The sequence below is a fragment of the Dermacentor andersoni genome, chromosome 4, assembly GCF_023375885.2.
Source record: "Dermacentor andersoni chromosome 4, qqDerAnde1_hic_scaffold, whole genome shotgun sequence".
In the NCBI taxonomy this organism is placed as follows: domain Eukaryota; kingdom Metazoa; phylum Arthropoda; class Arachnida; order Ixodida; family Ixodidae; genus Dermacentor; species Dermacentor andersoni.
The window spans coordinates 55,855,192-55,879,257 of record NC_092817.1 but is presented as its reverse complement, the minus strand read 5'-3'; the positions used below and the strand labels follow the sequence as shown (position 1 = coordinate 55,879,257).

At 42.0% G+C, this 24,066-nt stretch overlaps 2 protein-coding genes across 4 annotated transcripts in view; one reads left to right on the top strand and one right to left on the bottom strand.

The window, feature by feature from the left end:
- Positions 1-232: 232 nt before the first annotated feature.
- Oscillin (glucosamine-6-phosphate isomerase Oscillin) lies at positions 233-5,833 on the bottom strand. Of its 3 annotated transcripts, none has more exons than XM_050184391.2 (6): positions 5,744-5,833; positions 5,063-5,188; positions 4,888-4,989; positions 1,405-1,587; positions 772-956; positions 233-691 (listed from the first exon to the last, which is right to left on the bottom strand). In XM_050184391.2, exons 2-6 carry the CDS (start codon positions 5,184-5,186, stop codon positions 437-439), a joined length of 849 nt encoding a protein of 282 aa, XP_050040348.1. In that variant the 5' UTR covers positions 5,187-5,188; positions 5,744-5,833; the 3' UTR covers positions 233-436. The 3 variants fall into 3 exon arrangements, with proteins under 3 accessions (XP_050040348.1, XP_050040347.1, XP_050040346.1); XM_050184390.3 differs by lacking the exon at positions 5,744-5,833 and adding an exon at positions 5,244-5,726; XM_050184389.3 differs by lacking the exon at positions 5,744-5,833 and adding an exon at positions 5,515-5,726.
- Positions 5,834-5,944: 111 nt separating this feature from the next.
- Positions 5,945-24,066, top strand: part of unc-45 (unc-45 myosin chaperone) — a 41,315-nt gene continuing 23,193 nt past the window's right edge. The window contains exons 1-13 of the mRNA XM_050184387.2: positions 5,945-6,588; positions 6,645-6,820; positions 7,016-7,105; positions 7,181-7,351; positions 7,411-7,579; positions 7,642-7,800; positions 7,890-8,067; positions 14,824-14,893; positions 17,412-17,504; positions 21,150-21,284; positions 21,492-21,586; positions 22,375-22,516; positions 22,907-23,047. Of these exons, the coding sequence (XP_050040344.1) occupies positions 6,360-6,588; positions 6,645-6,820; positions 7,016-7,105; positions 7,181-7,351; positions 7,411-7,579; positions 7,642-7,800; positions 7,890-8,067; positions 14,824-14,893; positions 17,412-17,504; positions 21,150-21,284; positions 21,492-21,586; positions 22,375-22,516; positions 22,907-23,047 (1,848 nt within the window). The 5' untranslated portion in view covers positions 5,945-6,359. The remainder of the gene's footprint in view (positions 6,589-6,644; positions 6,821-7,015; positions 7,106-7,180; positions 7,352-7,410; positions 7,580-7,641; positions 7,801-7,889; positions 8,068-14,823; positions 14,894-17,411; positions 17,505-21,149; positions 21,285-21,491; positions 21,587-22,374; positions 22,517-22,906; positions 23,048-24,066) is intronic.

The window sequence follows — 24,066 nt, the reverse complement described above, 5'->3', positions numbered from 1 at the left end:
AAACATTTCGTGAACGTCTAACCAACGTGACGGCAGGAAAACAGGCTAGTAGGACACAAGAAAAGCTTACTATGCAAAACACAATCTTGCATTCAAGAAAAAAGCAGAACCGCACCAAAGCACAATGAAGCAAAAGTGAATGCTTAACTGCTGAAATGATCCAAATGGTATGCCCCACTAAGGACACATCATACATGCCAAGCACTGCAATGACAAAGGCACACACACTGAATCAATGTGGCAAAAACCAGTTTATATGCATTTAATAAAGTGATACAATATCTCGGGCTAGATTAACAAAGATGCATTAACATTCTATTTCTTAGTAAATAGTGTTGTATACACTAATGCGCCAGTGTCCATCACACAGCACGCCATAATATAATCCCGGAGTTGTGGTGCAACATATGCACATATTGTCTATGGTGAACATAGTTCACTGCTGGTCAGCCTTCTTCTGGTCATCAGTTTTAACATCCTCCTTATCAATTAGCTGGTTATGCACATGCATCAGGCCCTTGAAGTATTTCACAGTCTTCACACGTAGTTCATTGGTTGCGTCTTCATCACAGACTATGATTGTCCTGGGGTGCATTTGGAATGCAGACACAGTCCACATGTGATTGACACCCTCCTCGACTGCCTTGTACAAGGCAAATGCCTTGTGTGCGCCAACAATAAGTATCATGACCTGAAAAAGGGAAAAAAAAGAAAAAACGAAACCAGTCAGCAGGGTTGCTTTATGAAACCACAAACAGAAGGCAATCCCACCTCACGTGCATCCATCACAGTGCCCACGCCAACAGTCAGCGCTTCCTTGGGAACCTTGGTCAAGTCATTTCCAAAGAAACGCGCATTTGCCACAATTGTGTCCTTGGCGAGGGTCTTCACTCGTGTCCGAGATACAAGACTTGAACCGGGTTCATTGAAGGCGATGTGTCCATCCGGGCCAATGCCTTTTGGTAATTGATTGCAAATTAGGATTGCTTGTTTCTCTCTGCCAAAGCACTGAAGTAATCAGTTGAGAACAGCAGCTCAGGCATGTATAGTATGGTCCACTCTTAAAGGGAACCCCTAATTAGTATTGCATCATCGATTACAGTTCAGATACGGCATGAAAGCCTGCAGACTGTTTTGTGTGTGGATGCCTCCCTAACACATCACACCAGGCATTTTTATCTGACAAAGATGAAGGAACATTGCAATTTGCATTGGCTTAATTATAAGGTATGGGTGTAATTTAAGAGTGAATCATACTTTACAAGAAATAATTTCTTGTGCACCTCAGTTGTTTGCGCCTGAGCTTCTGTTCTCACAACAGGTCCTGCATTGTTTTCTCTCGGCAATAACAAAGCTGTAATGAAAGCAAGTTCAATGAAAACAGTCAACGTCCTCTGCCCTCACCTCCAACAAAGAGGTCCACTCCACCAGCTTCAGAGATCAGCTGTTCAAACCTATCACATTCAACATTCAGGTCAGCTGCATTTCCATCCAGAATGTGGGCATTCTCAGGCAAAATGTCTATGTGCTTGAAGAAATTGTTCCACATGTATGAGTGGTAGCTCTCTGGATGGTCTCGTGGCAGCCCTGCAATTTCATATATTTGAGTGAAATCAAGGTGCACAATGTCGAATTGTTATAATTCCAGAATAACCCACACTATGCTCTGTCAAAATGCAAAAGGTGGGGTTAACAGTGCTGCCATATTAGCAGATTTCAGGCTTACTTAGGGGCAAGAACGTGCTTTTCGTGGTTAACATATAACACATTTTGATAGCACATTTCATAACCTCAAGCAAATTGCCTACAGAGCTGACAGGGCAAGGGGGACAATAATAACCACTACTTCACCATTTCGTAGAAATCCCTAGCAGATCTGGAAGGGAATGCACACATGTATGAGCTTGTGGGCAAATGAAATTTGCGATTAAGAAGCTATCCTCTGATGGATCGTGTCTAGGGGTTGCTGCCACCTGATGTCAGCTGACCAGCAGTTCAAAAAACAGTGGGGAGCCCCATCTTCAAAAAAAGAAAAAGAAAGAAAGAAAAAAGGAAGAAAACGAAAAAAGGGGGGAGGAGAAGGCGCTGTATTCACATTCCGAGTGCTATCTCCATGTACTGTGCGCAACCATATAACTTGTCTCCGACATTCATGCTGCGTTGCCCCACCCACAGAGAGTAATTACTCATCACGCTCAAAATGTGGTTCAAGAACCTTTTAGGTTGAACAAGATAAAGCAATGGAAATCCATAAGTCTTACCAATCATTCAATTTAAGATACTGTATCAAATGGAGTTTGCAGCAAAACTATCTCTTCTCTTGTCCTATCATTATTATGAACAGGCACAATTACTTGCCTTCACAATATGAAGAGATTTGCTTTAGTCTAATAGCTTGTGCATTATTCCTAAAGGTAATGCACTGACTTTCCCAGTTTAAAGTGGAACAGCAGTACTCCAAGTTAGATCCAGTGACCGTTGTGAATTGTGTACACACCACCTCTTTTTGTTTTCCTTTTTGTGACAGTCAACAGAGCAGATGCCTTATAGAAAATGATAACTGTCCCCTCTGCTCAGAGTTTCTTTAACTCTGCCACTCCCCTCAAATTCTTGATCTTGGATAGAGCTGCAGAGTGTGGCATTTCGGCGAAAAAGGCGGTGGAGGATCGGGGAGTGGACGAGCAGAACGACTCGGAGAATGTGCAAGTTAACATCATACAACAGCTGCTGAGACAATATTCTAAGGTGCTAATGGAAGTGCTTCATATATGTTTGTAAAATAGTGTAAATAAACAGCAGTGTGTACCCTACAAGCCTGTGCCTTCTTCAACAAGAGCAGCATCAATCGACGACAGCGATCTTGCAACACAAGCTGTATGGCTTGCTGACATATTATGTGCATGTTTGAGAGCAAATGGATTTGCGTACAGTGCCTTGACAGTTTCATCACATTTATTTATGTTACAGTATTTTTGTTTGCCCCGATGCTCTTTATTCTGCTTAGGGTATGCAGTTTCATTAAAATCTTGCCTTTCCCTCATTAGCCAACCAGTGCAAGAATACTCAACTTAGCTATAATTCCACAGCGAATATGTACTGCAGTGGATGAGTCACCCACTTGCAGTAACTGAGCAGCGACCAAAGTGCATTGCTGCACTATGTGGCAGTAGCTTGCCACAGAACTAGAAAACAGAGCCTGCACTCTTTAATCTTGAAACCAATGAAGTGTGACAGCAAACTTGTATTTCATGCAAGCCAATGTTTTTGGTTATGCACTGCAGAAAACGATATGTACACAGGCATGCACTACCAGAATGGATGTTGAAAAGCACCACACCCAAACTGAAGACAGCCACCACTTTTGGTGCACAGACCAACAAATGACTCAGGGGGGCACTGTATACCGTGCATCCATGTACAATTGTCCCAAACAGTAGAACAATGGAAAAAATTTTCCTGTCAGTGTCATTAGGCATGCCTAAAGATATCTTCACATAAACTTTCCCACAATACTTTTTCCTGAACCCATTTTCTGTACTTCCTACTATAATTTTGCCTTGACGCCGTTCTCATAGTATTTTCTGTCAGGAACTCTGCTGATGTTTGAGTGTATTCTAGTTATCAGGCCAAAAACTGCTGCTCTAGCTGCCAAGTGCAGTGATTCAACACAACATTACATTCTATGGAACTATTCTGCATGTCTTACATTGAGGTTTATGGGCACATTTATTCCAATTAATCACAATCAGAGTGACAAAATGACTTTTTCGTTACCATTTTTGTTCCAAATCAGGAAACAGTTCAATTTGTTATTCTCCATCGTGAAAAAGATTGTGGTTCAAGCCGATTCATGTGCATTTGTGTTATAAGCCAATAAAAATTACCGGAAAACAGCAACAACTTATTGTGCACAAAAACTCGAAAGTGCTCCTGAGCAGCACAGAAAGATTGAAACAAAGGTATGCATGCCATTTCTCACATTGCAAGTAGTTACAGAAAAATCACATTGTGAAAGTACACCTCAGAGGCAATACATCAGAGGCAATGCTTCATTGGTATCACATCTACTTGAGTTTATGTATAAGTGTGATCAAAAGCAACCACCTAGCTAAGAAGTGCTTCATTTCAGCGATTATATCAGTCTCTTGCCATCGGAACTATTTGACGGTTACCGATTTTCAACAGTCATTAGTGTATTACTAACACACTTGCCTTTTGACGCACTGCGCTGAAAATGGAAACAATGATACTGCCGCCTCTAAAATCACACAAACGTGTGCATTTACAAATGAGGCAACACGGTTGAGTCACTAATGCAGACAATAAATGTGTGTTTCGTGCGCAACCGAAAGTATGAATATGAACAGATGAAAAGATTCAGAAAAAGCGACTAACCTCAACTGAAAGCAATTACTTGTTTTTTGGCAACATTCTGGAGCTACAAAAATAACATTTTGGTTCAGTTTTCATTGACAACAGGAAACCAATTAAGAAATATTACACATGGGTTTGATATGGTGTCAATCAATTTATACTTAGTTTAAAACATTACTGCTTCTACATCCTAAAAACAGGCTGTATTGCGTACTCTGATGCATGTGACCTCGCAGCTAGACTAACGACAGTGTCTAAAAGAAATCGGAGATGGCATATCAACGATGTGCAGGCCATTCTGACAACAATCAGTACAAGTTAGGTAGCAAATGAAACAATCAAGAAATAAAGCTTGTAAAGAAAACAGGGTATGACATCATGTACATGCACCCAACACTTTCTGAACTACAATAAATGTTGTCCCTTGTGAAAATGCCTTTGCTACATTGTCAGCAGCTGATCTCCTCATGGCACCCTCTATCTATAGGCAAATACAACAGCTTGTATACTTGCCTACATACTCGTCCATGTTGAAAGTTTTCACATATCGAAATGAAACAGTCTTCTGATTATAAAATTCGATCAACTTCTTGTAGCAACTTAGAGGCGTGCTCCCTGAAAAAAAAAAAAAAAAAGAAGTGTTTACACAACCACAAAGTCAACATATTTTCGGCAAATTCAGCGTTACCTGTAGGTAGACCCAAGACAAAATATTTGTCTGGACCTGGGTTGAAATCCTGAATGCGTTTCCTAATATATTTGGCCGCCCAGTCAGCCACTTCGCCGTCATCTTCGAGGATAACCAGCCTCATGTCTGAAACAGAACTCAAGCTCTAAAAAAGCTCTTCGAAATGTACCAACGAGCTTACTGGAACGAGCGCAATGCTGCGGTCAGGCAAGGACAGCGGTTCGACCGCCTTCCAACTACTTGCGCTATATCTAATGCTGGGCATTTTGAGCATTATCGGTTATCGCACGCCCTCAAGAATAGCGTTTATCGTGCCACTCCACGAGTTTCCTGTTTAACCAGGCATACTAGATATATCTACCGATTGCGATTTCACCATGCCGAGGGAACAACTTTGACGGAGCGGTACAAATGCTGTAGTACGCGCTATCTCGTCTAGTAAATTTCTTTACCGCGAGATTCGAACCCATCGTTTTTCTGCATCGCTTTAAATATGTTCAACAGCGGGTACACAGCAGCTACACGAACACCGAAGGATGTTGGCCGAAACTAGAGGTCGCGCCGTAGTTCACATTCGAAACGCCGGCGCACTGAACTGACGATCACCCTTTCAAGGCTAAGCACATTGAAATGCTGCACTGAGGCGTTTATTTTTACCGCACGCGCTAAGTGAGCACGCACCTTAGCGCAGTCGACCCGCGGTGCCAACCACGGTGGTGCGAGCGATGATGATGATGAAGCAGTGTTCACTGTTGCAGTCATAGATGACGCTCCCGTCGCATACGACTCGCCTTTTGCTGCTTGGTACGTTTTGTTGAATCAATGCCTCCTTTTGGTTGAATATCACTGATATCATACTTAAAACAGAAATGAAAAAGCAGTTGATTGAAGCACGTGTTATTTTTGATTAGAGCAAATAGCTACTTGCTAAGGCATTATGTAACAAGCATTATTAGTGCCTTTTAAGGCACTTACGAAGCTTCGTTTTTGCGTTCCTGTCAGTGCACGCCTTGACGGTGTTTATCCACTGCGTGAATAAACTTTTGTCAGTTTCGTTTTTCGGGCAAGCTGGCGCCGAACGTACCGTCGTATTCGAGTTGACGTATTCTAGCGAAGCGTGCCAATATGCATCTGAGACAACACGGACGAGACTTCAGAAGTATCTAGAAAGCCGTCGTAGGAGCCGGCAAGTTATTTTTGGCTGCTCATTGGGGAACAAACGAGTGCCGGGAGCGTCTTAGCGAGAGTACACGGCGGAGTGAGCGCAGCACGCCTTTGCGATATCATTGGAGAAACAATGACCACAGACGCGTCGGAACCAGTCGCTTCGGTGAGTGATGCACAGCACGTCAAGCAAGAAGGCAATGACTTGTATAAGGCTGGAGATTTCGTAGGCGCTCTGGACAAGTACACGAGGGCATTGTCGATTGTGGACAGCCAGGAGAGAGCTGTCTTGCTGAACAACAGAGCCGCGGCTAACTTAAAACTTGGCAGATATGAAAGCGCCTTAAAGGACGCTTCGGAAGGTAAGTCAAATTGCACTCAAACTTTGTTGTCAGGTAAATAACGCGCCTTCTTGCAGTTTTGGAACTTAACCCAATGGATGTAAAGGCACTTTTTCGGCGGAGTCAAGCCTATGAGGCACTCGGGAAAATAGACGAAGCTTTCAAAGACGCCCGTCAAATTCTCCACGTGGATCCGAAAAACAGCGCCGTCCAGCAGTGTCTGCGCCGTCTTAGCCAAGCCATTGAGAAAATTGCAAGTACATCCTCTTAATTTTGTACAGATTATATTTTGCTCAAGACCGTCTTTAGTTTTCTGCTGTCATACCTTGATAATTTATATTAAGCAACCTGCAATACAAATCCGTGTGTCAGCCATGAAAAGTGCATGGTTTTATCATAGAAGAATATCCAGATCCAGTGTAGTGCAATGTAAATTTCCTTTTTACAGGCGAAAGAAAATGCAAGTACCACCAACAAGGTGACGCAAATGATTGGTGTCATCGAGAATAACAGCTCCTCGCTCGAACTTAAGAACCAGGTAACAACCTGCTGAAAACAGACTGATATTTTGCCAACAATACTGACGTTCATCACTTGTTGTTTTCACTTGCAGGCTGCAAACAACCTAGTTGTTATAGCTCGAGATAAGGCTGGTGCAGAGGCCATTATTTATGCTGGTGGGATAGCGAAATGTCTGAGTGCAATGCATTCATTAAGAAATGCAGAGTTTTCTCTGTCTTGCATACGACTCTTCAGTGAACTGAGCAAGAAGAATACTCATTGGGTACGTGATCTTCATGTATGTTGTTGGTGTTTGTCCTGAACCCTAATGTACCTCCACAGGCTTTAAGAGTGTTGAAGGAGTTTGGACTTCCCGCAATGATTGACCAATTCGTCAGCAAGGATGACCAGCACATCACAGCAGTGCAGTACCTTTTCCAGACTATCATCAATGCTCTCAGTGGCATGGACTCTAAAGAGTCAAAAAAGCCGAACCCACAAATGATGAAAGGTATGTTACTTGGATATGCAATGGCTTTTCAAGAATCTATGAGCCTGCATCCTTTCCTGCAGATAACGAAGCAGACATTGATGCAATCATGCTTGCCCTGGTGAAAAGTTCATCAAGCCGTGTCATGACAGCACAAGGCCGTGATGCTATCTTGGAGCTGATCACAAAGAATGTCGACTATGATTGCCTCAACTGGGGCATCAAGTTGGTTGATGCTGATGGTAATGTATACAATATAACCCATTTACTGTCCCTTGATAGTGCTTGCTGTATTGTGCCATTGAGGTTTCATTTCTGTGAAATGTTTCAGGTCTTAGGGAATTGCTGGAAGTCGCGAGTGAGCTTGAGGACATCAAATATGAAAGCAGCATGGATATAAGTCCGAATACAAGACCAAACTGCTCAGTTGCATTTGAAAGGATATACTTTTGTATGGACTATGACAAAGCCAAAGAAAAGTACAGGGAGAAGGTGATGGAATATGTCAAGTAAGTGTAAATGTGTCAAGTATGTGGAATGGGGTCCTTCAACACTATGTAGAACTGAAACTTTCTTGATTTTTGCACCTCGACATATTCCAGTATTGCGACATAGTAATGATGGTAAAGAGGCAGAAACACTAGCCAAAAAGAGTGAATGAAACAACCAAACACTTTAGTCTGTGAACTTGTGCCCAGGATGCAGATAAACACTAAAGTTACTGTGATAGCAGCTAGCATGGTTAACGAGTCGGATCCCATTGCTGAAATGCATCCGCTGTTTACATGTGTGTCATTGTACATTCCAGGATATTTGGTGGTGCTCTTGTCAACTCTAGATTTGTACAACTCTATTTGAGGTGCACATGCAGTCTGATGAGACATGCGTGTCTCGCTATTGAATTGGCCACAATGGTCAAAAAGCTTGTGATACTGCAAGTGGCATCTTGCGCAAGAGCGATAACACGATAACAGTGATAATTCTGGCCAAAGCAATCACCTCAACAGGTTAAACAATTTACACAGCATGGCAATACAGAATAAGTTAACACCACAAAGTGGTGTTTCACCTCAAAAAGTGGCCTATGTCAGCAGGCAGGTTTTCCATCAAGAGAGGGCAGGACGCCCCACACCAGTGTGCTGCTAAGGGATACACCTTGGCACTCTTCCAGCTATAAGCTTCTACAGTCTCTTAATGAGCTTTCGATAATAAGTAGCTGATGAAGGCATTGAGTTGGTCTTAATTGTTTAACTACCAAGCTGTTCTCTTCCTAGCTGTATCAACTGATATTGCTAATGATGAGCTATATTTCTCCAGGCCACAGCTTCTGCTTTGCTTTTGAAGGCAAGCTTCATTCTTCAACTCAATTCACCTTGTGCACTTCAAGTTTTAAGCACATTCTTTGATGCTTCGAATTCCTTTCGTTATCTATTCAGATAATTACGTTCGAACCTTGCTTTTGTGCTCAGGTAAAATCTCATTTTCAGGTAAGATGTCTCTCATTGATATTTTTGGTCATTATATGAGATAAATTGCACATATAATTTTCAAATCTGCATGTAATGGACAGTAATTTGCAGGGCTAAAAAAAAATTTCTACACTTTAAATTAAAGAACTTGGAAATTAAAGGGTTAAAAAAACACATCCATGCACAGACTTGTGAGACAAACACAACAAGCACCACTAACAACTATTTCATCTATTTTATAAAGGCCATGTAACAACTACAGTCAAACCTTGATCTAATAAACATAGGTGTAGTAGATTATAGGATATGGTGAAGTAAATCTAAGATTTTTTTCATCAATACCAGCATGTGATATACCGAATGTTCCTAGAAAGCTGAAGTACAAATTTGGGCAGGAACTCCACATTGGGAAATTGTCATATAGTGCGTAGCATTCATTATAATCTTTACTTATGAAGCCTATACTCTACTCTTGAAACGAAGACTGCTGTATGTGAATAGATAAGCAACTCCGAAGAATACCACTCGCACTATGACGATCTCCCCCGTAAAGTTATTTTTACCACCAATCTTGCGTTTGGTAAATGTAAAAAATGTTGCAGTGCTTTTTTTCTCGCATAATTTGCCCACTGACATGCTCACCTGTCTTCCAACATGATCTCTTAAGAAGCTTCTCCCTGTTGTTGCAGATGCAACTCTGGTTGCTTGCATTTTCCGCCTGCATTGTAGCTTGTTGCCTGTGTTATAACTGCACCTTGGTAAGGCCAAATCCCAACGTGCCAAGCACCTCAATGCGCTAGTTTGCCCGCGAGAAATTAAATGTGTTCTATGCTGCTTGTTGATGCATGCAACCATGGCATGATGGTTTCAATATTGGGATACTGTACTAGATGTCGCATGGTCGAATCACTCTATCGGACAATTTTAATGGTGTTTAATTATAAAACAGTACATTGTTTAAAATGATGAGTTTACAAAGTCACAATAGCTGTTTGAAGCCAGAAAAATGAAGTTTAGGCAAATATATGTACTAGTACTTCCTTCCATGCTAGCTGGCAAAATATCATATTGGAAGTTCATGTGCCCACAAGTAGATAGGTGGCAGTCAGCGTACGGATGTGTATTCACAGAGATTGACATCCACCATTAACGTCCCGGCCAAAGTGTACCTAAAAAAGATTAAATTCGTCACCAAACTCACAAAGTGGGATCTTTTTAGATTTTAATATAATAGAAAAGCCCCGTCGAGCATTACGGACCTATATCAATGAGTCGGGGATCTCATAGGGGATGCTGGCAAACATACAATGGAAATTCCTTTTGAGAAACTCGGCCCTAAACCGGACTCCAAATTATTTACCTTTGTAAAAAGCAACCAATGCTGCAAGCAGAATGGTTGAACAGGCATAACCGCCAGCTTAAATTTCGTCTGGCAGGCCTCGACGAAGAGATTCAGGGCTATTCGGCACTCCTTAGTTCATCGCAGTTGTGTCAAATCTGCGATAGGATTAGTGGAAAGTTGGGTAGCAAAAACCCATGGACATTGCTAAAACACCTACTTGATCAAGACTAATCCAAAGGCGCTTCTCAAGGGAAGATGCTTAAGATCTTACACTCCTTTCAAGGTGGGGAAAAGGCAGTCATGGACCTTCTCTGCTCCACATACGTAAGCACCAAAGTCAATAGTGACACTTCGAACCATATAAAGATGCTCCCAATGCCGATCTGAATCAAAATTTTACTGCAGCAGAGGTTCGCACGGCCCTGGCCAGCCTACGCTCTACATTGGCGGCAGGCAAAGATACGAGTAACCAACAAAATGCTCCGGAATTTGGATGGAGCTTCTATTGACACCATCACCAAACTGTTTAATCATTGGCACGAAGGTTCCATTCTTCCTAAATGGAAAGATGCAAAAGGAATCTTTATACCCAAGCCCGGCAAACTTCTTATTAGAAAACCTTCAGCGCATTTTAATCACATCATGCCTGGGAAAAGCAAAAGAACATGTGGTCTTGAGTCGACTTTTCAAGTTCACGGAGACGAGGCAGCCATTTCCCCTGGCCTTGGTCGGATTCCACCCCAACATTTCAATCCAGGATATCTTATGGCAACTGCAGAGGGATATTTTAGACCCAGGGATCCTTGGAGTAACCAGAACAATCCTGGGACTTGACATTATGAAAGCCTTTGATAATGTGATGCACTGATTTATTTCGGGTCTCTCAACTCGGCATTGATGACAGAACCCACACCTATATCGAGGCTTTCCTGCGTGACCAAATGGCAACGCTTCATTTTGGCATGGCCTGCATCGACAAGATCTCCCCAGTGACTTGCGGCACCCCTCAAGGGGCTGTCCATTCTAACCCTTTCTGTTTAACGTGACAATGTATACACTTGCGAGAAAATTATAGGCAATCCTGCACAGAAGACACGGCATCTATGCGGATGACGTGACCATATAGACGTGTACTGGATCTACAGATGAGGTGATGGATGTGCTGCAGAGAGCTGCAGACGAAGTCCAACGACATGCTCGTAAGAACGGGCTTGAGTGCTCTCCGGCAAAGTTGGAACATTCCTTAATGTGCCGGAATGTACCGACCATCCAAGTAGTCGGTTTGCACATTCAAGAAAAGGCCCAGAATTCAGCAACGTTAAGCAAGCTATAGACTACAGTCCAACAGCTCAGTAATATGCTCGGAAGGGTGATGAATCGGAACCAGGTAGTAAAAGAAAAGAAGGCATACAGTCTAGTCCAAGCCTTCTTCATTGGAAGACTGGCATGCCCATTTCTCTACCTCCAAAAATCTGACTTGAACATACTCAATACTATGATATTTCTACAATACTGCATTGGGAATCCCTAAAGGCACCTGTAGACAGTGTCTCCTAGACCTCGGAGTGCTATAGAAGAAATCATTAAAGCACTTTTAAGGCTGCACGACTGTAGCGCCTCTCAAGTTTTGCTCAAGGGCACAAAGTTCTAGAAGCCATGAATCTCTGCCCTGTTGTTGGCAAATGGATAGAATTTGTATTCCCAACAGCATCAGGAATAAAAGTTATTATTCCCACCCTCCCCTTCCCAAAAACATGGGAGAAAACAATGTAGGCAGAAGGAAGGCTCGGGCCGAGGTACTCGGCCGCCGCTTTAGCAGCAAACCAGCTATATATGTGGATGCTGCACAGGAGAGCAATCACACATTCATGATTGTGGCAGTCAACAACGAAGGCCAGACATTGAGCCCACATAAAATAAGCACAGGCTACATTCACGAAGCCGAGGAATCTGCGATTGCACTTGGTATAGCAGCAACACAATACAGCTTCATAATATCGGACTTTATGTCTGCTATTAGAAGTTACATGCAAGGGTCAGTAGGCCCATGAGGTACCAAAATACTCAGTGAACTGGCTGGCAAGGTTATGCTTATCTGGATGACCCACACTGGGAATGGCGGGCGTGAAATGGCCCACTGTGCTGCCCGAAAATTAATTACCTGGGAGGTGGAGGCTTGTTGGGGATTGCTACCAGCTGAAACGACACTCAGCCGCATCTACAATGAAATCGTCACTGCCTAGAGGGAGGCCTAGTGGATATATCCACCACCATATTCCTCCCTTAGTAGAATGAAAGCCTCAGATCTCCGCAGGGTGCAAAAAGGAACTGTTATGTCCCTCAAAGTTCTCTTATATGTTCAAGGGCAACTAACTATAACTCAAATTGTAAACATTGTGACACAGATCGAGCCGATCTGCATCAGATTGCAGGAATAATCTTCCCCCAAGAAATCTCCTGCGGCAAGCTCCCTCACAGGAGGTGTGAGACTCCGTACTAAAGTCTACCGACCCTCAAACCCAAGACGGGCTGGCAGACTGGGTGGCAAAGGTCACGGCTAGCTGGACGCCACCCTAGCCACCTCCACCTGATCTCGGCTCCCACCTCCTTTCATCTTCAGTAAAGTTTATTTCCTCCTCCTCACAGAAATTCACCTATTCAAGCCTAGATGGTGGTATAGGTTTTTTGGGACACATAACTGAAAGGACAAGCAGAAATGACCCCGGGCAATTACACAAAGAGTGCTACGCATTAAAATAACTGTTGAAAGAAAAGTGCAGTTTCTTCAGAAACATGCCGTCAGTGGTGGCAACCATGAGGTGATGGTGATACAAAGTAATTAGTCGCTCATTAACAAAAATTCAATTATTCAAAGCTTTTAACTTCAGCGCAATTGAAGCAAGCTCTCTGTGCAAGCTATGTAAACTTTTGTATCTGGAAAAATGCAATGGCATGAAGAAAATTGGATCTAGGAATGCACAAAACCTAAACTGGGAGGCTGAAGTACATGCGTAGCCACATCACTCGAGGTGGCATTACTGTTTACATCACCAAGTGGTAGGCAGCCAGCACCAAGCTTTCTTAATCTGTCGATGACTAATGACTAATCTGTCGATGGCTTTGGCTTCCCAGCTTTGGTATTGTACGCTCTGAGAGCCGCACTTTGTCAGGCTGCAATTCAAGTAATATCATTTTCCAACTTCAAACGTTTATATATGGTTTGTACGTGAGAGAGCTTGATTTAATTTTCCTGTTATGATAAGCCCGCTAAACTCATTTGTTTCAAAGTTTCGTCACTCTTCACATTTTCGTCAATTAGCAACCAATTAAAACATATCACCCTATTGCTGCCACCACTGACAGTGTGTCACCAAAGAAACTGCCCTTTTATTTTGAAATGGCTATTTTTAATTTATTACTAATGTTGGTGTAGAAACATCTGGTATGCCTATAATGAAGCTACTTACACGTTGGCTGAGACTTTGTTATAATTATGCTTGACTGTACAAACACCCTGCTAAGCAAGCCAGTGTTCTCGAACTTTATTTTGCAACAGAACATTGCAAGCATTCCCAAGCTATCTCACATTGGAGAATAAAGAGAGATTGATGTATTGCTGACACGTCTGTCCCCTTTTGCTTTATGAAAAATGTTTCCAAGTAACTCACTTACAGCAGGATTCCTGGTCTTGTTTAAAATTCACAGCTCTTCAAGTTGCTGTTCACATGCATGACATACACATGCACAGATGCACAAGGTTAAATGCCTGCTCCTCTGTCATGTCTCATGTTCCTGTCTATTGCTTTCTTTGCTTTGTACCAAATATTTCAAGATCAACAGGCAAATAATGATTTTTCACTGCTGCATGCTACAGCATTTTCCCATCGTCAAAGCTTCATTTGTATGTAGTATACGTACAAAAACAGCAATCCCTACGGAGCTGTTGCCAAAATCTGTGACGTTATGGTGAATCAGTGTGGGAAGTTGAAACCGGAATTGCCACCCATTTAAAATTTTTATTGCCTCTCTGGCACTCCAAGTCTCCACTAATGGCAAAGTTGTCTTGTTTGCAATCCTTTGAATGTAATCAAACTATGTAGTCTAACTTAGTACTATCGGACCTTAGTGTCTATTAATGTCCATGGAAAAAAGGAAACATTGGAGATATGAATAAGGAGTGAAACTGAGCTATAAAAGGTTTTCCTCGTGTAGCCGTTCATAATTCAGCTGCAAGCATAGGGACTCTTACAGAATTGCAATAAAAGTGTTTTTCACTAAGCAGAAATACTCGATTTCACCCTACTATCGAATAAAAACATTGCACACAAGTTTAGCCCCACAAGTAAAATAAGATGAAACCTTAAGGTAAAGATCCCTAATGGTATTTTGCGTTTGTAGATGATGCACTGGATATCAAGATGGCAAGTGTGTGTAGTTATCTTTGTGGCTTTCAGTATGAAACTGGGAGATGCTGAGATTGAAAGCAAGGTTCGTGTTACAGCTGCAATCACTACATTGCTCCTGGTAAGTTTTTTTTGTTTAGACAACTGCACCTTTTTTTTTAATGCTTTGATGCGAATTGATGTTAAGGTAAAAGCCTTTCTAGGCTCATGGTGAAGTTTGTGTCAGCAGACCTGACCGCCGGAGTGTCCGCTGAAGCGTCATCACGCCATATGAAGACAGATTAAAGAATAAAAAATGATTGACTGTGACAGTTAGTAAATGATAACGTTATAATAGAGATTGGTAGAGGTTAATAATGACTAGTAATGACTCCGAAATGACCAATATGTCTAATGATGGCTTGTAATGACCACAATTGATTAGAAATGACTAGAAATGTCTAGTAATGAGCAATAATGACTAAAATGATTACTAATGACTTGTAACGACTACGAGATGACCAATATGTCTAATGACAACTTGTAATGACCACAATTGGTTACAAATGACTATTAGTGCTTAGTAGTGAGCAGTAATGACTAATAATGACTTAAATGACTTGTAATGACTACTAATGACCAATATGTCACAGCGAATTGTAACGACTACAATTGATTACAAATGACTAATAATGCTTACTAATGAGGCAAATGATAACAGGAGGAAGAGTAGGCTTTTGCCGTTCACCTCTTAAGAGCGATCTTAAGAAACCCTGTAATTTTTGCACATAGATTTAGTCATCGTATTTAATCAGTGAGACAATTTGTTCTTTAAGCTTTTCAATGTTAATGATCAGACGTTTAAATATTTTTGCCTAGAGGTGTGCAAATATTCAACACTTTTGAATACTGAATCTAATAAATGACTTTTGAATAATAATAACTTGATTGATGAGTCCAATTTGATTCGGTCTTTGAATCACGTAGTCGCTATTGATAAATAAGGATGTTTGTCTAATATTTTTAGAATATTTCAAAACAGCAACTGTGCACAATCGGACATAAAATTAGAGCAGAAGTATGATAAGTTTCGTTGCCATCAACATAGTATAGGCACAAAACATAGCTTAACGGAGGAGCCAATTTTCACTGGCTATGCAGCGATCCTTCACACACTCTGAACAATCCTGTGCATACAAACTAATTTGTGTCTAAATGCTTCATTTGTATTTTTATAAACAATCTTTCATAATTTTACAATTCATGACAGAAACTTGCTAACATCATGAATACTAGGAGGCAAACATAGTTTTATACTAATTTGTGGAAACTGCTGTTCATAATTAGAAAATTTTTTGAAAAGTATTCTATATTTGATTCGATTCTGGCATCATTCGATTTGTGTTCGATACGGTCTCAAAGATTATGATTAGTACACCCCTGATATAGTGAACGTATTGTGAAACAAGGATGGAGAAGAACGGAGAAGAATGGAAAGCACAAGTGCTTACTAAAAGCTTATTTGAACAAAAAAGTATTTAAAAGCAAGCAGAACCAACCGCGCAATCACCCCAACTGAACAAAAGCCACTTCACAAGGGTGTAAATAGTAAAAAAAGATTAAAATCAAAGGGAAACAAAGCTGGCACCCAGTGGAGGTGTCAAAAAGCTAAAAGTGAAGACCACACCACTCGGGCAGGGCTCATGACACCTTGAGAAAATTTATCTCGCTCTGCGATAAAGCCACTGAAGGCACACTAATGCATGTTTCACCAGCTTTCTGAATGAAGATTGTTTCCTATATCTCTTGTGCCACATTATCCATATGTCTAAAAAAAATTGTCTTGTCGAACTATGGCAAGCAGTTGCAAGACTTGCAGTTAGCATCAGAATGCGATCCATAATTTGTGTTTAAATTATTCTTATGCTCCCTTAATCGTATGTATAAACATTGCCCTGCCTGATCTATGTACACTTGCTGGCAGTGTGTGGGAATTTGGTACACGACACCACTTGCACACTGAACAAATTTTTTGAGGTTCTTAATGCTGCAATTTTTATTTCTTGGGTCCCGAAGCTTCTCATCGAGTTTTTTTTTTTGTGAACCGTGGCACATACACGCCCAAGCTTGTTTGGTGCACTAAATACCACTTGTATGCTGAAACGAGAGCCTACATCAGACCCTGCGACACCTTGTAAATGTGTGCAAAAACGGCGATGTTTCTTTTCTTAGTTTGATTCTTTCGATATGATGCAAACGCAGCTTTTATTTGCTTCAAAAGCTTCCGCGTTAAACACTCAAGACAAACGACAGAAAACCGGACGCCAGCAGCCTATTTATTTGAAGGATTACGCTTTTGCTGATGAGATGCTTGTCAGATTTTGTGAGTGCAGTTCCTTGGCTCGGCCAGCAGTGCTAACATTGCTCATCACCGTAATTGTTGGCAAGGCCAGGATGGCTTTGTGGTATGCCAAGTGCGATCTATGCCTCCCTGAGCCCGAGCTTATCTGCGGGCCTTTGAAGCCATCTTTGGGCTATTCCTGGTGGCTGTCTTTTCAATGTGCCATATTGCTCACTTTGCTTAAGAAATGAAATAGCATAGTTCACAGCTGCGTTTCCAGAATGAAAGTTAACAAGTTTGCTCTCTGCACTTCCCTTAGGGTCCGCTAGACGTAGGCAACAATTGCCTTGCTTCACCAGGTGTTGTCGAGATGATGCTTGCGATGGCTGGCTCTGAAGAAGAACTGCAGCAGGTAAAGTTGCAAGCATTCCGTGGCTCAATGGTCTCAAGCATGTGCTTACCTGCCAACACACCCAAATTTTTCATTATTTTAACGGATTTGGGTTTGTTCAATGATTTCACTAAGGTTGCATGAAGCGTTACAAAATATAGGCTATTTGCAAAAATGTTTTAAAGAGGTCCTGAACCACCCTTCGGGCTTGGTGAAAATACCTAGTCCACGGATAGCATACACTGCTGTGAACATCTCAGCCAAGTTTTGCGGTCGTGCACTGTGTGTGGCGCTCGCAAGTGGAGCGCGAAGTCAGCTTTCTCTCAAATGCTCTTTTTTCAAAAGAAGCCTGCTCCGCACTCTTTTTTGGATGCTTCATTTCGTAGTATAGCAGATTCCCATGTGCGGCTGTTATTGGCCAATAGCTGACATCAATCAAGAATGGTGTTTGGATCAGTGCGCATTTTCCTACTGTTACTGTATATATTTATTGACACAGTTCACTAAACAGGCTGAAGTAAGTGAAAATTTGCTTTCAAATTTTGATAATAATTGCATGCTTCCTGAAGAATCCGACTTTCGCCTACTCGTGCTCTGCCGCGGTTGCCATGTAAGAATTAAACTTCGACCACCCTGCTTATCGGTGTCATATCTGTCAGGTATCGCTAATTCTGACTAGTTTGGAACTCTCAACCAGCCTCGAATCACGCGCAACTTAAGGTCAGATCACATGCACGCTTGCAAGTGCGCTCACTCCTGGCCGCTCCTTGTTAGACACCTTGGCAGACTTTGTATTGAGCTATTGATAGCACTTCAAAATGTGCACTCAAGCCCTGTCGTACACAAAACAAACACTGCTCATATGCACTACAGTTGCATGTAGGTGCGCTCTGCTACGTAGCATAGATACCAGGGCCGCCGCGGAGGGCTGTGACGAGTCCACTGGCTGAGCGCACTGCAGCTCCCTAAGGACAACCCCATCTGGCTTGCGTTTTCCGCGTCGTAGGCACCAACATAGGAAGCAGTGTGCCTACGTTACCATCCAAAACCAAATTTGAACTGCATGCCATGGTGATGTTCAGTAGGCAGAGTGTTGTGGGCATGCCCCGCTCCACCATAGCTTTCGCAGTGGAAGGCACTGAAGAAGAAGCACCATGAAGGGGGTGTTTGGTTGCCAATAACTCCGCTTCTGCTGAACGCATTGAAGTACTTTTTGCTGCAAAGTATTCCTTAAATCGCCTGTTGTAACTTCAATTGCATTTCTCCACTTTGATTAAAAGTGATTTGGAGCCCCTCTGAAGGTGTTGAAGGACAGGGTGATGCAAGATTGCACTAAATGCATACAAGCAATAAATTGTGATGCTACCTGTGCCACACTTTTGTAGCAGTGCATGATTCTGTACAAGTATCGGTATCAAATGAAATGCAAATAGCAGAGTGCGTGGCCGCAGCATAACTTGAGGTATGATGTGTGCTGTCTAGTCATCACCATTCACAGGCGTTCACATTCGGTTTGACTGCACTACGCGATCATGTGCCCCCTATACTGCAATATTTTCATTTCTGTTTGGGTTCTCTTTTAATTGAAAAGCAATACTGTTTTCTTTTACTTTCCTCGCTTTCAAGTGAAAGAAAACCAGAACAGAAACAAGAATATTGCAGTATAGGGAGAACATCATTGCACACTGCAGTCCAACCAAGGCAACTTCTTTATGCGAGAAATTATGAAGAAGTGTAGTTGAAGCCCACTGATCACTTTAGCCAAAAGGTGGCACTGTCCTTCATTCAATGGAGAAAATGAGGAGCATAAGTCAAAGCATGCTTGTAAATATAGAAAGCAGCTTACTCTCAACCTCACGCCCATTATATAGCGTGAATCTTGCAAAAATTTGTACTGTACACACAGTTTGGTGCCTGATACTTTTCATTTAAGACCTCATCTTGAGGTGTTGCTTTTACTGGAATTGAACTATTTCGTGTGTGCTGTACTTCTTTAAATGCTTGCAATCTGAAAAGTGTTCCACATACTTATGCTCTCTGGCTGACACAACTAGCAGGAGCAAGATAGGAATTGGTATACTAGTTGCCACTGTGTAGATCTGGTGCTGGTAGTTGTAGCTTTTGAGTAGCTGTAAGCATTGTGCACTTAGAATTAAATTGTTGTTCCTGCGCATGCAGTAGGGGCAGGGCATTGCACAGAATTACAGTTGCATGTACTGTAGCCCTTAATCCTTAAAATTCTGTAGACGGTAATAAATCTGAAATTGAAATTCATGCAACGACATTGCCCAAGGAACTTTGAAATGTTCTAGTTCAGTGTGAAACTTGTAGTTACTGTATACATCTGAATTGTGTACAGGTTCAGGTGAGAAAACAAGCACCCTACAGTCGGGCGCACACATAACGATCTCATTTAGAATGAACTCTTGGCTACTATGATAATTTCCTCTTCACAAAAGATGTCTAGCAAGCAGTCTACGGGAGACCTGTATACTTATAATGACCATGTGTGCAGCTCAGTTTGGTTACAATGAGCAGAATAAACCATGGCCTGACAGCGTTTAGATGAGCTAGGGGTGAAGGTCATACGGCACCTCCACAGCGCAAGTAACACAAGCACAGCCAATCACTGTAGCAATGTGCCTGACTTTTCTTTCTTGTTTATTTATTTGTATATTTACTTATTCATTGCTTGCACATTTGCTGCCGCAGTTGTGGCATCACACAGGCAATCATGACTGTGGGGCCTCGTTCAAGCATCTTGTATATATGCAAGGGTCTAATTTTAAGACCACGTCCACAGCTTGACAAACTCAAAGTGCCATTATCTCTTCAACATTACTGAAACAAACCTCAATGGGCGATTTCTGGAAGTGTAGTGCAGTGCACGTCAATTTTGGGACAAAAGCAGCTTCTGTGCATTGTTCTGTTATTTATCAATAGTTTGGAGGGACAGTCCAATCATGACAAACTGCTGTTGTAAGAAAGAGATTTTGTGCAACATAGGTGTTAGTTATATCTGGGCTTGACTGCATTAATTATCTAGGTAGCACATTGCAGCTTCATTGATAAGAGCAGTGTATGGTTATAGACAAGAAACAGCTGTTAGTTTTTGTCCTTTGAAACATAGCACATACCTGAAATTTCTATAGGTACACTTTGTGACAATCATTGCCACTAGTAATACATAACTGTTCGTGGAAGTAAGTGTAAAGTCAAGGCAGACGGTGTGTGTATAATTGGGGTATGGAGGTCTTGAATTTAGTTCCAATCTGCAAGCTGTTTGGGTTGCACAATTAACCTTTTTCATACCATAGGAAATTGCAAAAATTTCTTACCAGTTTTCCCAGAAAGGCAGTCTGTAGGTAAGCCATGTTTTTAGTGCAAACACAAACATTCAAGAATCTGATAACAAAGAGATAGATTACATGCAGGCTGTCGTGTCGAAAACTGGAACTAAAAGCAAGTAGCAGTGTGAACTCAGCTGTTGACAGAGTTGAAGTTGTACTGCCGACCAGTATAGTCGTCAGCAGTAGAAAAAAGGTTAAAGGGGGTCCACATTTCAGATGCTTGATGTTGGTGATAACAAGGAGTAGCTCATTTTTATTTGTCAAAAGCTTCAGAACCTTTCTTAATTTCCACACAACGTGTTATTGCACCTCGCAGAGAGTAGCTGCCGAAGCCATCATTGCAGCAGCATCCAAGAAGGACAAGTGTACAAGCATCATATCTACAGGGCTAGGCATTCTCAAGAAGCTGTACAAGTCTGAGAATGACAACATCAGAGTTCGTGCACTTGTTGTAAGTATCCAGTAAAATTTTGCAATGCTGTCTTAGCTGATAATTTGCTCAAGTTGCATCTCCTCATTACTGAACATATGTGAGATAATATATTCACTTCTATATATGCATTTTCATTTGCCCAAGCAAGTCTGGCACCATGGGCAATGATGAGCCATCAGATCAAGTGTGGTGGAAAATGTCAATATCACCATGTATTTCGAACAGGGGCTGTGCAAGCTTGGCTCCTTTGGTGGCACCGACAGCAGCTTACGTCCTTTCTCCGATGGAACCACACTGAAGCTCGTGGGCACCTGCAGAAAGTGAGCATTTCACTGCTTTTTGCAATGTATGTCATCTTAGCTATTATGTACAGTACTTTATCAGTAGTGTGCGTTTCCAATATATTAAGCTCAAACTACAAAAAGCTTGACACAGACGTCTGACTATACTGCTGTGTCTCAAAACTGATACACACCTGTCATATAAGAAAATATATGAATAGTGCACAGGTCTCTATTTGGTAGATGTCAGCGTATATGCCTGGGTGGCTGATAGGCTGTTCATATGGATATGGATGCGGACACAGGACACAATAAGCTCAAACAGCGGAGACTTATTTGCATACTTGTCTTATGAGGCAGATAGGATGGCTGGCCTGCCTTTGTTGGGGTAACATAGGCACTGTTTGCACTACTGCAGCTAGAGTGTGCATGCAAGCTCCAGTTCTACATATGGCAGGTTAGTTGCCCTTTCCACCATGAGGAACCTACAGAACTCAAGTTGTCTAATTTGACACAGAAACATATGCTGCACTTCATGTGATTCACTTTTAGACAGTCGGTGCTTTTCTCTTCATTTTAATGAGAACCTAACTGGTTGTTTCACCCGCTGTGGTGGTTCAGTGGCTATGACGTTCTGATGCCCGGTCACAGCAACATCATTCCAACGGGGTGGAGTGCAAAACTAATTGCGTATTTTGATTTTGGTGCACAACGAAGCTCGCGTGGTCAAAATTATGGAGTCCCCACTTTGGCTTACCTCATGGCCCACTGTGTAGCTCGAGCAAGGTAAAACCCACAAGTTGATTTTTGAACTGGTTGTCTTCCAGCTTCCTTATCAACCCAAAGAAAGACAAAGATCTGAGAAAGTGGGCAGCTGAGGGTCTGGCCTACCTTACACTTGATGCTGAAGTGAAAGAAGATCTCATTGGTGACAAGGCTGCAATCCAGGCTCTCATTGACTTGGCAAAGGTGTGCTGTTTAGTCTGTCCTGCTTGTGCACAAATTTAATTGATTGCATTTATAATGGCATGTTTAATGGCACAGCTTGTGTACCTGTGAGTTATATGCTTTTCTAGAGGAGTAAAAGCAAAACACAAACAAATACAACATATCCCTCTGAATTTTGATCAATAGTGAATTGAAGAAGCTGAGATGAATGTAATGTAAAATGTAGTTTATTTCTGCTTGATGCTCGTAGATGTAAACTTTGCTGACTTGCATAGAGATGTCTTGCGAAATATTTGAACTGTGAAATTTTAATGTCGTGTAGTGGTCTGTTTTTCAACACCCTTAAAGAAAGAAAGAAAGGCTTGCATGTGTATCAGTGAGTTGACTTAGTGCTGTCTCACTGTGCTGCAGACCGAGCAAAAGTCTGTTCTCTACGGCGTGCTCACAACATTGGTCAACCTTACAAACAGCTATGAGAAACAGGAAATCATACCGGAACTCAAGGAACTTGCGAAGTTCGCCAAACAGCATGTGCCTGAGGAGCACATATACGTAAGTGATTTCGTTATTGGCTTCACTGCTGTGTGTCAGGAAAAAGAAAAAGGCAGAGGTAGCTGCTGTTTTCATCTTAGTAGATTTATATGAGAGTTCCTGTCAATTAGCCAACGTTGCTGAGACAACCGTAATAAGGGCATAACCTAGCGTCCACTATAGCACCTTCAAAACAGCGAAAAATTGCTGAAAGAAAATGTATGTATGTGATTGTAGTTAATAGACAAGCATTAAGTGGCTGTCTGTACTTGTGCTCACAAGAAGCAAGACATGCAAAATGTGTTCCCAATTCACAAAATTGCATAATATGATACACTTAAAAATTTTCAGTTTTGACTGAAGGTGAAGCATTGAAAGTGACGTACTGAAGGAATTTCAGAACACTGGCATGATGAACGGGCCACAGCATTGCAGGCGTCGCTCCTTAATGGTGCATGAGATGAGACCCCCCCCACCCCAAAAAAAAAAAAAAAATGTTGGCATTGGTCAGCATCCACATAAAGGATTATTGAAAAATTTAGCTCGATACCCACCATGCTGTGGTATGCACACAGCTCCCAAGCAGGAATGCTAATCGATGTGCGCACAATGCTCACGCTGGCATTGAAAGCCAGAACGCTGCTCTGGCTCTGGCGGAGCCAATTGAAGGAAGCGTGAAGGTGCATCCACTTAGCTTTGTCGTTTTTGGAGCTAAACGCACTTTGGGTCTCTGGTGGCCTTCTAATCCTCCGTGTGTGGGCAGTGCATGCGTCGTCAATATCAGGACAGCACGACATCACCAATGGCCACGGTGCAAATGTGCCTCAAGCATCTGTACAATTGCTATCACAGTAAAAAAATAATGTTAATGAATGGTTATCTCAGTGCTGCCATGGTACCAGCGGGGCGGGCTTTGGCATGTGAATGGTGTTGGTACATTTCAGCGCTTAAATGTTTCTGCTTCAGAGTGGGGTCGGCATTAAATTTCGAAAGATGATGGGTTGCAATTGCATGCTGCTGCACTCTCTTTATATTTGCTG